This window comes from Solea solea, chromosome 12 (assembly GCF_958295425.1).
Source record: "Solea solea chromosome 12, fSolSol10.1, whole genome shotgun sequence".
NCBI classification, from domain to species: domain Eukaryota; kingdom Metazoa; phylum Chordata; class Actinopteri; order Pleuronectiformes; family Soleidae; genus Solea; species Solea solea.
In genome coordinates, this window is record NC_081145.1 from 23057417 (window position 1) to 23069926 (window position 12510).

The 12510-nt window shown below is 42.3% G+C and overlaps 1 protein-coding gene across 1 annotated transcript in view; it reads right to left on the bottom strand.

Moving 5' to 3' along the window:
• The window catches only part of LOC131470019 (plasma membrane calcium-transporting ATPase 1-like), a 29997-nt gene that overhangs the window by 7879 nt on the left and 9608 nt on the right, over positions 1 to 12510 (bottom strand). Inside the window, exons 7-21 of the mRNA XM_058645508.1 lie at positions 12468 to 12494; positions 9121 to 9264; positions 8803 to 9017; positions 8240 to 8482; positions 7657 to 7898; positions 7336 to 7573; positions 5755 to 5934; positions 5578 to 5665; positions 5318 to 5424; positions 4826 to 5017; positions 4427 to 4640; positions 3705 to 3916; positions 3505 to 3612; positions 2188 to 2376; positions 949 to 1329 (exon numbers count right to left, since the gene is read on the bottom strand). Of these exons, the coding sequence (XP_058501491.1) occupies positions 949 to 1329; positions 2188 to 2376; positions 3505 to 3612; positions 3705 to 3916; positions 4427 to 4640; positions 4826 to 5017; positions 5318 to 5424; positions 5578 to 5665; positions 5755 to 5934; positions 7336 to 7573; positions 7657 to 7898; positions 8240 to 8482; positions 8803 to 9017; positions 9121 to 9264; positions 12468 to 12494 (2780 nt within the window). The remainder of the gene's footprint in view (positions 1 to 948; positions 1330 to 2187; positions 2377 to 3504; positions 3613 to 3704; positions 3917 to 4426; positions 4641 to 4825; positions 5018 to 5317; positions 5425 to 5577; positions 5666 to 5754; positions 5935 to 7335; positions 7574 to 7656; positions 7899 to 8239; positions 8483 to 8802; positions 9018 to 9120; positions 9265 to 12467; positions 12495 to 12510) is intronic.

Genomic DNA, 12510 nt, shown 5'->3' on the forward strand with positions numbered 1-12510 from the left:
CAATGAATCACCATGGTTGTTTTTTTTTAACATTTATTATTTGGTTTTACACCTTGTGAAACATCCTAAAACATTTTCTTTCTTCTTCTTTTTTTTACAAAAACTAGGATCAAATCCAGACATGAGACATTTACATTTTCTGTCTACAAACACAAGTTTCTGTGAGTTTACCCACCGCCGCTCCATTACTGCTGACTCTACACATGAACCCTGAACACAATCTAAGGCTACGTTTGCAGTACCAGGTGGGAAAAAACAGTGCTGTGTGAACACATATATCTGATTATAAATTCAAATTTTGAAATCAGACTTGTGTCAGTACGCGGTCCTAGATTGAATATATATTTGCCGAGTATTGTTGTCATTGACTGGCATCTGCATCGGAGTGGAAATAGAGAAGAGTGTCCTATGTCCTTTCAGCGGGCGCTCGTGTTCACATGAACGTCAGATGCAAGACACTTGTAGTTACGAATGTGAACAGTCAAATCTGATCTGTGTTGAATCAGACTCGAACAAACGCGGCTAGTAATGTGAACGTACCCTAACCTCACCTCGTCACTGCCGGCTCACACATTGGTGTTTGAGACACTGCAGATCCGGACGGCCCCCGACTACTACTGAACATCAATATTTACAGGTCAGAAACTGATTATTGGTTATTGATCACTTCACAAACACCTTTAAACCTAAATGACAACTGTAGAGTTTGTTAAAATATGGAAGGAAAACAGCAGGAAGGAAGAAAAACAGTCTGTGTGAATCAGCTGCTGCTGCTGCCACTGCTCCAGAACACGAGGACAACATTTTCAGCTTCCTGGAATCTTAAATCAGCAGATGAGTCTGTGTATTTTTTCACTCCTCTGCTCTCAGAAGATGCAGAGCTCTCACAGGAAGGAGCACAGTACAGGACTGACCACAAAAAAGTAGTCAGTGTGGGATGGGGCTTCACAGTGAGGTCTCCAGACTGTGGAGGGGGCTTCCCGGACATGGCGGCAGCCCTGCAGAGTTGGGCGGGATGAAGCCAGACCTGGGGACGTCCTTATGCAGAGGGATGGTGCGGTCCAAAGCATTGTTATTCTGATTGGGTGTGGACGGGAGCGGCGGAAGGTGCGACAGTCCAGTCAGTGGTTGGGGGACAATGATGGAGTTTCGTTGGGTGGGCGGCTCGTCCTCGCCCTCGTTCTCGTCGATCAAGGGGATCTGAGGTTCAAAGTCCTCGATGCAGAACTCAGGGTGACTCATGAAGTTGTGGATGGAGCTGCGAGACTCGGGAGTCTCCAGACCTTTGTAGGGAGACATGCTGTCTCTGAAGGCGTTCACCACACGGATCTGGGAGACGAGAAGGAGGCGGTCAGTTCAGAGTTTAGTGGAATAGTCAATTGTGTCAAAGGCTGCTAAAGTAAAACTGTTCTCTCTTCCGACTATTTAACAGCTTACATCAGACATCTGTCCCTACATCAGACTCTAAAGACAAGGTTTGATGAGTTTGGTGTGGAAGAACTTGACTGGCCTGCACAGAGCCCTGACGTCCACCCCATCAAGCACCTTTGAGATGAACTGGAACAGAGATTGTGAGCCAGGCCTTCTCGTCCAACATCAGTGCCTGACCTCATAAATGCTCTACATAATGAATGGACTCAAGTAGGGGGCACACGCATGGCTCAAGCGGCAGTATTTGTTTGTACCTCATTTGCGTGAACCACAAACACTTCCTCATTATACTATAGTCACAAACACTGAAATCACTAGGCTCTTTTGAGAAAAATAGCCATTCACCCAGCAACGATCAGCTTTGGACTCAGTGTGACATGGCGTCTTCCTCACAGCTATATTTAGAGATACTTATTCATCTCAATCTCAAATAATAGCACAGGTGGTCAGGCTGTGTCCACGGTAAATGTCAGCACAGCATTAAATACACATGAAGACTCTGAGGACATACTGTAAATATAGACCACATTCAAAACAATCTGATAACACAGCAAATGTCAAATTAAAAAGCCCTTAATCAACACACAGTACGAGCATCAGACCTTTTTTTTATGTAAAATATGTTAATTATGCTACTTTTTGATGAAGGTGATCATTCATTTTGCTATAGAGAGTTAAGGTGTGGTAGGTGGGTAGATGTTAATGATGAAAACTCAGATGAACTTGAGTTAAAGTTGATCTTTGGTAGAAAAATACCTGAGTCTGAATGCGGTTGAGGCCACGGCACCAGAGCACCTGGCCTCTCCTCAGCTCCATCTCAGCGTGATCGATGGCATCCAGGTCCTTCATCTCCTCCAGCTCCTCCTCAGGAATTTCCTCCTGCTGCGTGCCGTGACCGGCCGTCTTCAGGAACTTCAGCCAGGCGGTGGGGACACTGGACACCAGCTGAGAGGAGAGAATGACAGACTGGCGGTCAGGCTACATCCATGCGACTACATTTTCATCTGATCTGAGCCAGTACTTTCAGAGAAGAGGAACAGAAACTCCATATCAGCTCCACATCAGAAGGAATCTGTGTCAATACTAACCCACCTGAGAATGTGTGTCACATGACCATTCAGGTAAACTTTTCTTTTCTTTTTCTTTTTTGGTAATGCATATTTATTATCTTTATCTTTACTGTCTTGCTGCTGTAACAATGTAAATTTCCCCACTGCGGGACAAATATCTTATCTTATCTTATGTCAGTGTAAACCGAAGCAGCAATGGTGACAAGTTAGGACAAGGTTTTCTGTTATCAGACCAAGAATAATTTTACAGAGCTTTTTATTCTCAGATGATTGTTGAGTGGTGGCCAATAAGAACGATTCAGGAAGAGAAAGCAGGTCACTGACAAATCGTATTTAAAGGTCTTTTATTTCTGTAATCCCAGACTAAAACACAGCTGGAGTTCTGGGGTTTTCACAATATAATGGAGGCAGGAGCTTCTTCAAACGTCCCCGTCTTCACGGCTCAAAAATACTGGGGTTGTAAAAATGACCGGCTTATCCAGAGCAAAATTTATGTTTTTTTAAACAAAAATGGAGTAGTGTGGATGAAGCCTCAAACACAACAGCAGTAAAAGACCACCTGACAATTTTCGCTGTCACATCCTTTTACACTTATGATCATATATAATATCATATTATATACCTGCATATCATGTTCAAATCGATGTACTATTGATGGGATTTAAAGCCCAATTAAAGGCAATTTTGTTCGTTCTCATTTCAGCAGATTCTATCCAGTTGTTTTATGGTCATATTGTTCTGTACTCTGCATTAAACCAATAAAGTTACCTGCATTTTAAAAGCTGATATTTATTGTAATGGAGGCAGAAACATAAAATGCAAAGCTGTTATTTAACTATGTTTATGTTGAAAGAATGAATCCCAGGATCCCAGTACTTACTTGCATCTTTGGCATTTACTTTTGGCTCACATCAAGTTTCAGTTTTGGGAAAAAGTTAATATCCTCCCAACTATTTCTCTTCAAAATAAAGTTGATGTGACATATGTTGTAAATATGTCTCACCTGTCCCCACAGCAGGCTGCCCAGGCCCAGGAAAACACACCACAGCCACTGGTCGGTGGACAGACTCACGCAGCTAAACGGTTTGCCACCAAACTGCACAATGACGACCTACAGAGGGACACAGCAGTGACATTCAAAATAATGACTCTTTAATCACGTGACACTGAGAAACTGTGCGACGACTGCCTCGCCCTCGTCACCTGTATGACCAGGGTTCCCACGACGATGGAGCAGAAGATGGGGTTCCTGTAGACGCCCTCGAAGACGTTCCTCTCCCCGTGAATCTTGCGAGCGTTGAACTCGTTGAAGATCTGCAGGAGGACAAACGTGTTGAACACGATGGTGTAGTGCTCGGACGGCGGGGCATGGAGGGGGGCGTTCCTGCCGCTGTCAATGTCAAACAAAGTCTCACCTGTTAGGAGAACGAGAAGAACTGAGTCAAACATGAGGTGAAACTGAGGTACTGTTGGGATTTTAAGAGCCGAATTGAAGGTCATTTTGCACAAAAACAGTTACTTTGGTTTTTCAACAGCTTAGAATCAGTTATAATCACTTTAAATCAAATATGAACAACATGAAGGCAGGTGAATCAGGAGTTAGGTGTTGTTGACTGATTCAAATTGTACAGTTTACTGAATGCTAAAAACATTCTGATTTTACATTTAAATATTTTATGATTGTGTATTTTATTAATCTATTAACTTAACCATGATACTCACTTTATTACATACTTATTTATTATGATTTTCATTTGAAATGTAATCACAACATTTTTAAGCATTTATTACGTTTGCTGTCTAAATCCTATGCAGACCATGTATTTTATGTACAGCCACAGAGGTTTTATTTAATTTAATTTACTATCATGTCAGTCAGTGGCTCTGAGCTCTGAACCACACGAAGCTGTGGTGCAGTCACTGACCAAGAAACAGCAGGATGAAGATTAGGGTCAGCTGGTAAACGGCGTGTCCTAAGATGTTCTTCATCATGGTGCGGGAGATGAGTGGTTTCTTTCGTCCATAAGGGTTCCTGAGCAGCAGCGCCTCGGTCGGGGGCTCAGTGGCGAGGGCCAGGGAAGCGAAGGTGTCCATGATGAGGTTGACCCACAACATCTGCACAGCCTTTAGAGGAGAGTCCTGGAGACAAGGACACACAGAAACCACAAACCATATCAACCTGTAATTTAGAAGAGACACCAGCCTTTTCTGTTTCCCCACACCAAAGCTCATAGAGAAAATCTTCCAATCTTCCAAAAAACCTGGACATTTTATGTAATTTAAAGAAAAAAGCAGGCGATTGTGGTGTTGTGGTTTGTTCTGACCTGCGTGATGCAGGCACCAGTGAAGGCCACGATGACTGCGACAACATTGACGGTGAGTTGGAACTGCAGGAATTTGGAGATGCTGTCGTAAACGTTCCTGCCCCACATCACGGCCTTCACGATGCTGCTGAAGTTGTCATCTGTCAGAATGATGTCCGATGCCTCCTTTGCCACATCTGTTCCTGCGATGCCCTGCGGAACATAACGTGTAGGTAACTAAACTTGACTAAACCTAAACCTTGAATCAGAGCGGCGCAGGATTTGTCTAGTCTGGAATCTGAGTCTTGATTACCACATGTTTCTCACTTGACACAAAGTCGTCTGGACAGAGAGCGGAAGACACAAACTTCTAACAAAAATAAATAATAACTAATATCTGAGTTTTGCTTTTGTAGAGCACACTTACAAAACACACTGCCTTTTCTGATCTGACGGTTAGAAGGTGTCAATTCTGGATATACTGTGAAAGACTAATACAGCAACAGCCGTTACCATGGCAAAGCCAACATCTGCTTTCTTGAGGGCAGGCCCGTCATTTGTTCCATCTCCAGTGACTGCAACAACCTGCCTCTTCTCCAGCACCGTGCTGTCAATGATGCCTGCAAGGACAAGAGAGTCTCTGAGGTGATTCTAGTTACCCACTGTCTGAATTTGTGAAGGTCTATACCTTTGGCACCTTGTATGTCAACGCTACATAAATATATAGAGAATGTCAATCCTCTAAGTCTTAGCACTACATGTCTGTATCTGACCTTTGACCAGAGTGTGTTTGTCCGTTGGCGATGATCTGGCGAGGACTCTCAGCTTTGGCCAAATCTTGTCAATGCGTTCCTGTTGAATCTGCAGAGAAAAAAAAAAAAGATACATCAAGTCTTTCGATAATTAGACCATATAAGTACAACCACGCGACGTTGACGTGTTTGTATGACCTCTCCCAGCTCATCCCGGATCTGTCGATTGAACTCTTTGCCCTCCATACACACAAAATCGTCTCCAGGTTGCAGAATGCCACATTTGATGGCAATGGCCCGTGCAGTGTTGATGTTGTCTCCGGTCACCATGCGGACTGTGATCCCAGCCCGCTGGCACTTTCTGATGGCTTCTGGTACCTGATGAAAACAGCAGAAGAAAAATAAAAAGCACACTGTATTATCGTTGCCGCAAAGTGACTTGTACTGATGTTTGAGGGTCCAATGTATTTTCTTTTTCATAAGAGATTTGCTCCTTTTGTGATGTTAGCATGAAAATGAACTTAATGTAAATGTCTTTAGATAGCGCTTTTCTAGTCTTGATGACCACTCAAAAGGTGCTTTACACTAAAGTTTTGCCATTCACCCATTCATACCTATTCACCCATTAGGTGTGGGAATCACCAGAGAAACCACGATACGATATTATCACAACATTGCAAATTATTTGCAAAATCATATATTGCGATATACTCACACAACAGCTCTAGTGAGAGTGAGCACTTGGCACCATCTAGTGGACTGAAACATCAATTGATTTTTTTTCTATGCTAATAAACAAAGAGTTTAATGTGTTTTATTTCACGCAAAATATCGCAATATTTCACTGTATCAACCCCCCCATAACTCATACCGCTTCATTTTTTTTTTTCATATCACACATCTTTCATACCCACTCACACGCTGGGTTGAAGTGTCTTGCCACATCAGCATGTAGACTAGCAGACCTGGGAGTCAAACCCACAACCTACCAGTTGATAGACTACTCACTGTAACACTGATCCACCATCACCCCAAATAGTGCCTTTAAAGGGCATCATGCACCTTGTTTATGAGATGAGCTAACATCACTCACATACTTTACACAACTTTTGCATTTGATCGCCAATCACTTCATGTTCCAAAGTTCCCATGTGATAGACATGAGTTCACAAAGGCCAACAATGGGGCAACAAATACTGTGACTTCACCATCAAACTTCAGACTTTTACTTGCTGAGAAATAAAGGCAAAAAAACAAAGTTGAATTTTGCATTTCTATCACGTCTTTGCTCGTAGTAAAATTAGGATGCTGACCAGGTAGCTCTGACCCAGCTGGTCCAGATTGTAATGATAATGAGTCACTGTATTAACCAGGATGCCCTGAGGTAGTCACACTGCTGACAGCATGCATCAACCTCCTGTCTGACCTCCTCATTCTGCAGATCCTAACTGGCTAATTCTGGAAGTGTCCTAAAAAACAACACAGGTACGAATCAGGCTGAGAGCTGTCCCCAACACTTTAACACATAAAAAAAACATTGTAACATTGTTACAGCAGCAAGACAGTAAAGATAAAGATAATAAATATGCATTACCAAAAAAGAAAAAGAAAAGAAAAGTTTACCTGAATGGTCATGTAAATTTTACGACTAAAAAAAGTTCTCTTGATTATCTTTCAATCAGTGAAGATAAAGTTTATTTCTATACCACATTTTAAAGAATGGCAGATGCCTAAAGTGCTATAATAATCAAAATAAACATCACTGTGACTGATGAGTACCTCAGGTCGCACAGGGTCTTCAATGCCAACCACTGCAATGCAAGTGAGGCCACTGAGAATGTGGCTCTCATTGTCCCAGTCAGGCTCTCCATCAGTGGTGGGAAAATCTCTGTATGCGAGACAGATGGTCCTTAGGCCCTCTGAAGCCATTGGCTCAATCACCTTCTTCACCAAGTGGTCTCGGTCCCGAGGTTTGAGGTCTTTAGGTTCACCAGTAGCTATCAGGATCTTACAGCACCTGAAAAGACAGGACAGGGTCATGTGACTGTCACAAAGCTTGGTCAGAAGCAGCAGCAGCAGCAGCAGCAGCAGATATCCTACTTCTTGAGTAAGATTTCAGAGGCCCCCTTGCTGAACATTCGGTAGCTGCCATCATGATTCTTCAGCACAGTACTCATGGACTTCCTGGCAGAGTTGAAGGTGTAGACCTTGAACAGCTTCTCCTCTGGGGTTTCATTGCGAATGGTCTGGTAGTCTCTGCGCAGGTCCAGGGAAAATCCCAGTAAGGCACATTCAGTCTTGTTTCCCACCTGGCGAGGTAGCCCGCCCTCCTTCTCTGGAGGCTAAAGGAAGCAACAGCAGAGAGGACATTGAGTCACAAGCATTAAAACAGCCTCAGACAAGACCCTGCTCTCTGTTCCAAAACAGCCCAGGCTGCAGAGCCATAATCATCTACACTATATGGACAAACGTAAAAACCTTTAAAATGCAAAAGACTAAGCAAGTGAACTGAATGCAATATAAGCTTCTTGCAGTAGAACCTGTTTGTCTCTGTGCTCTGAGCTGTGCAGTAATCAGATGAGTCCTGACCTGCCATGGTAGCTCTCCAAACCAAACTGCTCTCTCAGCCAAATACTTAAATCGCATAGCTTCCTTTTAATGGACAGTTATTTGTGCAGCTCACCATGATCTTTGTGGTGTAGGCGCAGTTGACCCCAATGCCCAGGATGAGCAGGTCCAGTATCTTGGCAGGGATCTTGCTCGGCTCTGGCACCTCTTTGTAGAAGCATCCTGCAATGTAGGCCTGCACCACTGTCATGCGGTTCATGGTGAGTGTGCCTGTCTTGTCAGAGCAGATGGCTGTGGCGTTGCCCATCGTCTCACAGGCGTCCAGGTGGCGGACTAAGTTGTTGTCCTTCATCATTTTCTAAGAGGACGAGGGCAGTGTTACCCGAGTCTGAACGATATATGGATTTATGGTATTTGCAACACTAACCAGCTATGAATAACATCAGGCATCAGACACATCCCTTATTAAAAACAGTTCCAGCCATTACAGTAGAAAGGCTTGTGTGATATATGAGTTTAAAAATATAGGAAATTGTTGTTCCTCGTTTGTGGTACTTTCAAGAACTAAGCAAACAAATGCAGAGGAGTGTACCTGAATGGTAAATGGATGGTATTTATCTGAAAACACAGTATGGAAGTTGCTTGAAATAACCCTTGATTGGAAAACAGAAAACAGACCTTGACTGAATATGCCAAGGAGATGGTAACAGCCAGAGGGAGACCTTCAGGCACGGCCACCACCAGAACCGTCACACCGATGATGAAGAACTTGACCAAAAACTGCACGTAGATGGGCGCACACTCGCTGGCCCAGGGAACTCCCTGAATCCAGAAGGTATCGATCAGGAAGCGGGTGATGAGGATGATGACGGTGAGAGTCGACATCAACAGACCTTAAGACACAGTCAGAGACAAACAAAGAGAGAAAGCCAAGTTAACGATAATAAGTGCTTTTTTCCATCAGTGAACATCTGAATACTAATTATGTGTTCTTACCCGCTTTTCCAATCTGCACAGCCAGTTTTGTCAGCTTCCCCTGGAGGACAGACTTCTCCTTTTTTGGCAGGTTTTTCTTCTTGTCTGGCTCCTCATCTTCGTTGAGTGGCTGCAACTCCACATTGGCTCCGTCCTTCTTTTTCCCTGCAGAGAAACCAGGAAGTCAGTGGACGCAACTGATCAGAATGGCTGCTATTGGTACTTCAAGCCATGGCAAATATTTGAAATATTGCTCCTAAGTTTTCGCTTTTCATTAGCTATTGAACGACAATAAAATTATTACAATAAAACTTCCTGCAGATGTTTCCAAATATTATTATTGTATTATATAATATATTATGGATTATATTGTCAATGTGTATGCTGATGATGCAGTAATGTTTATACTTGCTGGATATCTATCCAGAATGCAGCCATCAATCCCACGTGCCCTAACCCAATGAATGAATACCAATAAAAAACAGTTTAAAATGTTTACAAATCAAATAAAATCAACAGAAAAATGGGTTACAGAGAGGGGAGGAGCTTGACATTGCAAAATTATATAAGTATCTTGAGGTCATACTAGGTTCTACAATAATCTTTAAGGCACATGAAAAAAACATAGCAATCAAGGTGAAATAGAGTAAAATTTAAACAAACCAGGCAAAGTCTGACCTGCCAGAATGTTTTGTTATTATCATTAAGTGGTCACTTTTGGGTGTTTTAAGAATTAAAGTGAATAAGACTGTTTTTTAAAAAAGACATCAAAGTTTTTGACAGGAAGTCAATTTAGTGTCTTTATTGCAGCTGTCTGAAAAAACATTATATCCTAATTTTATTTACACTCCATGACAGCCCTGTTTGTTTTAAGACAACACTGCTCTGTGAGAGTTCACAAATGTCAGTGTAAGTGCACTGATGGAAGCATCTGATTTGAGAGAGAGCATGTGACAAGGTGCCTGGTCAACAGAGGGCGGGGGCACAACATGGTGGGTCACCTTGTAGTTGCCGTTACTTTAATCCCACTCTGGGTTTATTGTACTGTGTTAACGTCTAACATTATTAGTCACAGTAGCTCACCAAGCTACTAACCAAATGACTAACCAGTGAACATCGTCTCTGTTCCACTTGTGCCACAAGTCCCATGTCACAAGACACTACAGCTCTGTGATGGTGTGTAAGTGTGCGTTGGAGTTTGTGTGTGAGCGTGCTGATCCCAGCTCAGTAATGAGGTTATTAGTGGACAGGCAGGCGGCAGCAGCAGGCAGGAGAAGAAAGCAGCTGCCAAGCTTAAGGTCGATAATCTGCTTGGTCCTAATCATCAACAGAGTCAGGAGCACCTGCTGCTTCAGCTCAGACCATGGACACACACACACACACATTTACACTCAAAGGCAAGAAATATGTACTGACAGCTGTAAGAACCAGGGTTCCAACTAACTTCAGAACCCCAGATCCAAACACATGTCTAAACTCCTGCAGCATCTTTCACCAGGCTACAAGACTACAACCACCTGATCACATGGCAACCGGCAGTATTGACGCGCAAGACTAAATATGTCCATACTATATGTCAAATTATGATGTACAGATGCACAAATAAAAAAAGTAAATGATTCATGTACTACACTTTAACAAGTTTCCCCAAATAGCATCAATTCCACATACAGTCAGACCAACAGACAACCAATACTTATAGTGGTGGTTTTTCTCAGTTGCTTTGGTAAATCTCTGAAATCATCTTTACTGTTTACAAAGGAGAACTATCCTCAAAAACAACCAGAACAAACAACAAACACCTCACGCAGGGAAATGAGTCATTAATCACTTCTGATTGTGAAAGTCAAAAATATGTAGTGTAGGAGACAGAGTTAAGTTAGTTTTAGGTCAGGGTTAGGTCGGGTGGTTGGTGTAAGATTTGACACTTTTGACAATGTCATTTATGAACAGTTGAAGAAGTTAACTGTTGGACTTAAGCCTTTGATTAAATTGAAATATTCTCACAAAGAAAGGAACGTGACCTTGTGGCCCTTCTGCTGTTATTTTATTCTTTAGATAAAAGCTACCATGGACACTTTGATATCTTTGACGGCTATGATAGATAAAGGGATTAGAAGATATGTACTGAAAATATCTAGCAGTTTGATGGATGTGTCCAAGCTGTACTAGGTTTGGTATAACAAGACCATCAAGTCACTACGTGACATTACATAGTGACTTACTGTTGGAACCAATAGATCGTCATTCACAACCTGGAACATCAAGGGAATATTTCCTCGAGAAGCTTGGATTCATGTGGATAGAAATGTAACTTGGATGTACGTTAAGCGGAAATAAATGTGCAAACCCTTCACACAACTCTCTCGTCTTCGTGATTGATGAATTAAAACAGTACCTACAAGTCAAGCCAATTGGAACCTGCTTACAGCTAACGACTATTCAGTGGCTTTTAGAATTAAGTGTACTTTCGCCACTACATGTAGCCATGTGCTACTATGTGAGTATTACATACATTTTCTTTCCACCACATATGAAACATTTCAGTTTCAACTGTAAAAAGTATCTCAGTGCCGCATGTCAGAGATTGATAACTAAAGATTGAACATAATAAGTACATTGTAAATATAAGCAGAACTTATCCTGTAGCACACTGTACAGTATATCCCTGATTATAATAGTACCAGTATGTGATGGGTGTGAGTGAGCCTGTATTTATACTGTTCATGACTAGCCACATAGTGCTGCAGTGGTTATCATTGTTGCCTCACAGCAACACCACCACCTGTCTGTGTGTATGGTTGACCAATGGCAGCTGGGAATTGGCCTCAATGAAGCATATTGAATAATTAAATAATAATGAATATGAATAAATATTCGGGGTCAACTTATACTTACTTTAGATAGATAGATAGATAGATAGATAGATAGATAGACAGACAGACAGACAGACGAGCAATAAGAAGGGCAAGGTGGGGTGTGCATGTGTAAAAAGGGACACACTTTTCCTCTCAAAAGTAAAGGGTCTGTATTGATCAAGCACCTTTCTAGTCTTCATAACCACTCAAAGCACTTTTCACTACAGTTTTTGCGATTCACACATTTTCTGTCATCGCTTACATCACTCACACTATTTTACATTCACACCAGCAGCATGTAGACGAGACGAGCTCTTGTCATGCTGCTCTATATTACCGATCCATATAGCAATAGTAAACACCAGAACAGCTGTAGACAAACAAATAAGGCTGGCTCGTGTTTAAATGTGACATTAAATCAGACGCCCGATGACCAGTGTGGCGAAAAGATGCCTCACACGGTCATGTGAGGTAACTCACTGTACTGAAGAAGCCATGATTGCTGCTCACCTTTCTTGCCTTTGTCGTCTTTCTTACCTGTAAAACAAAGACA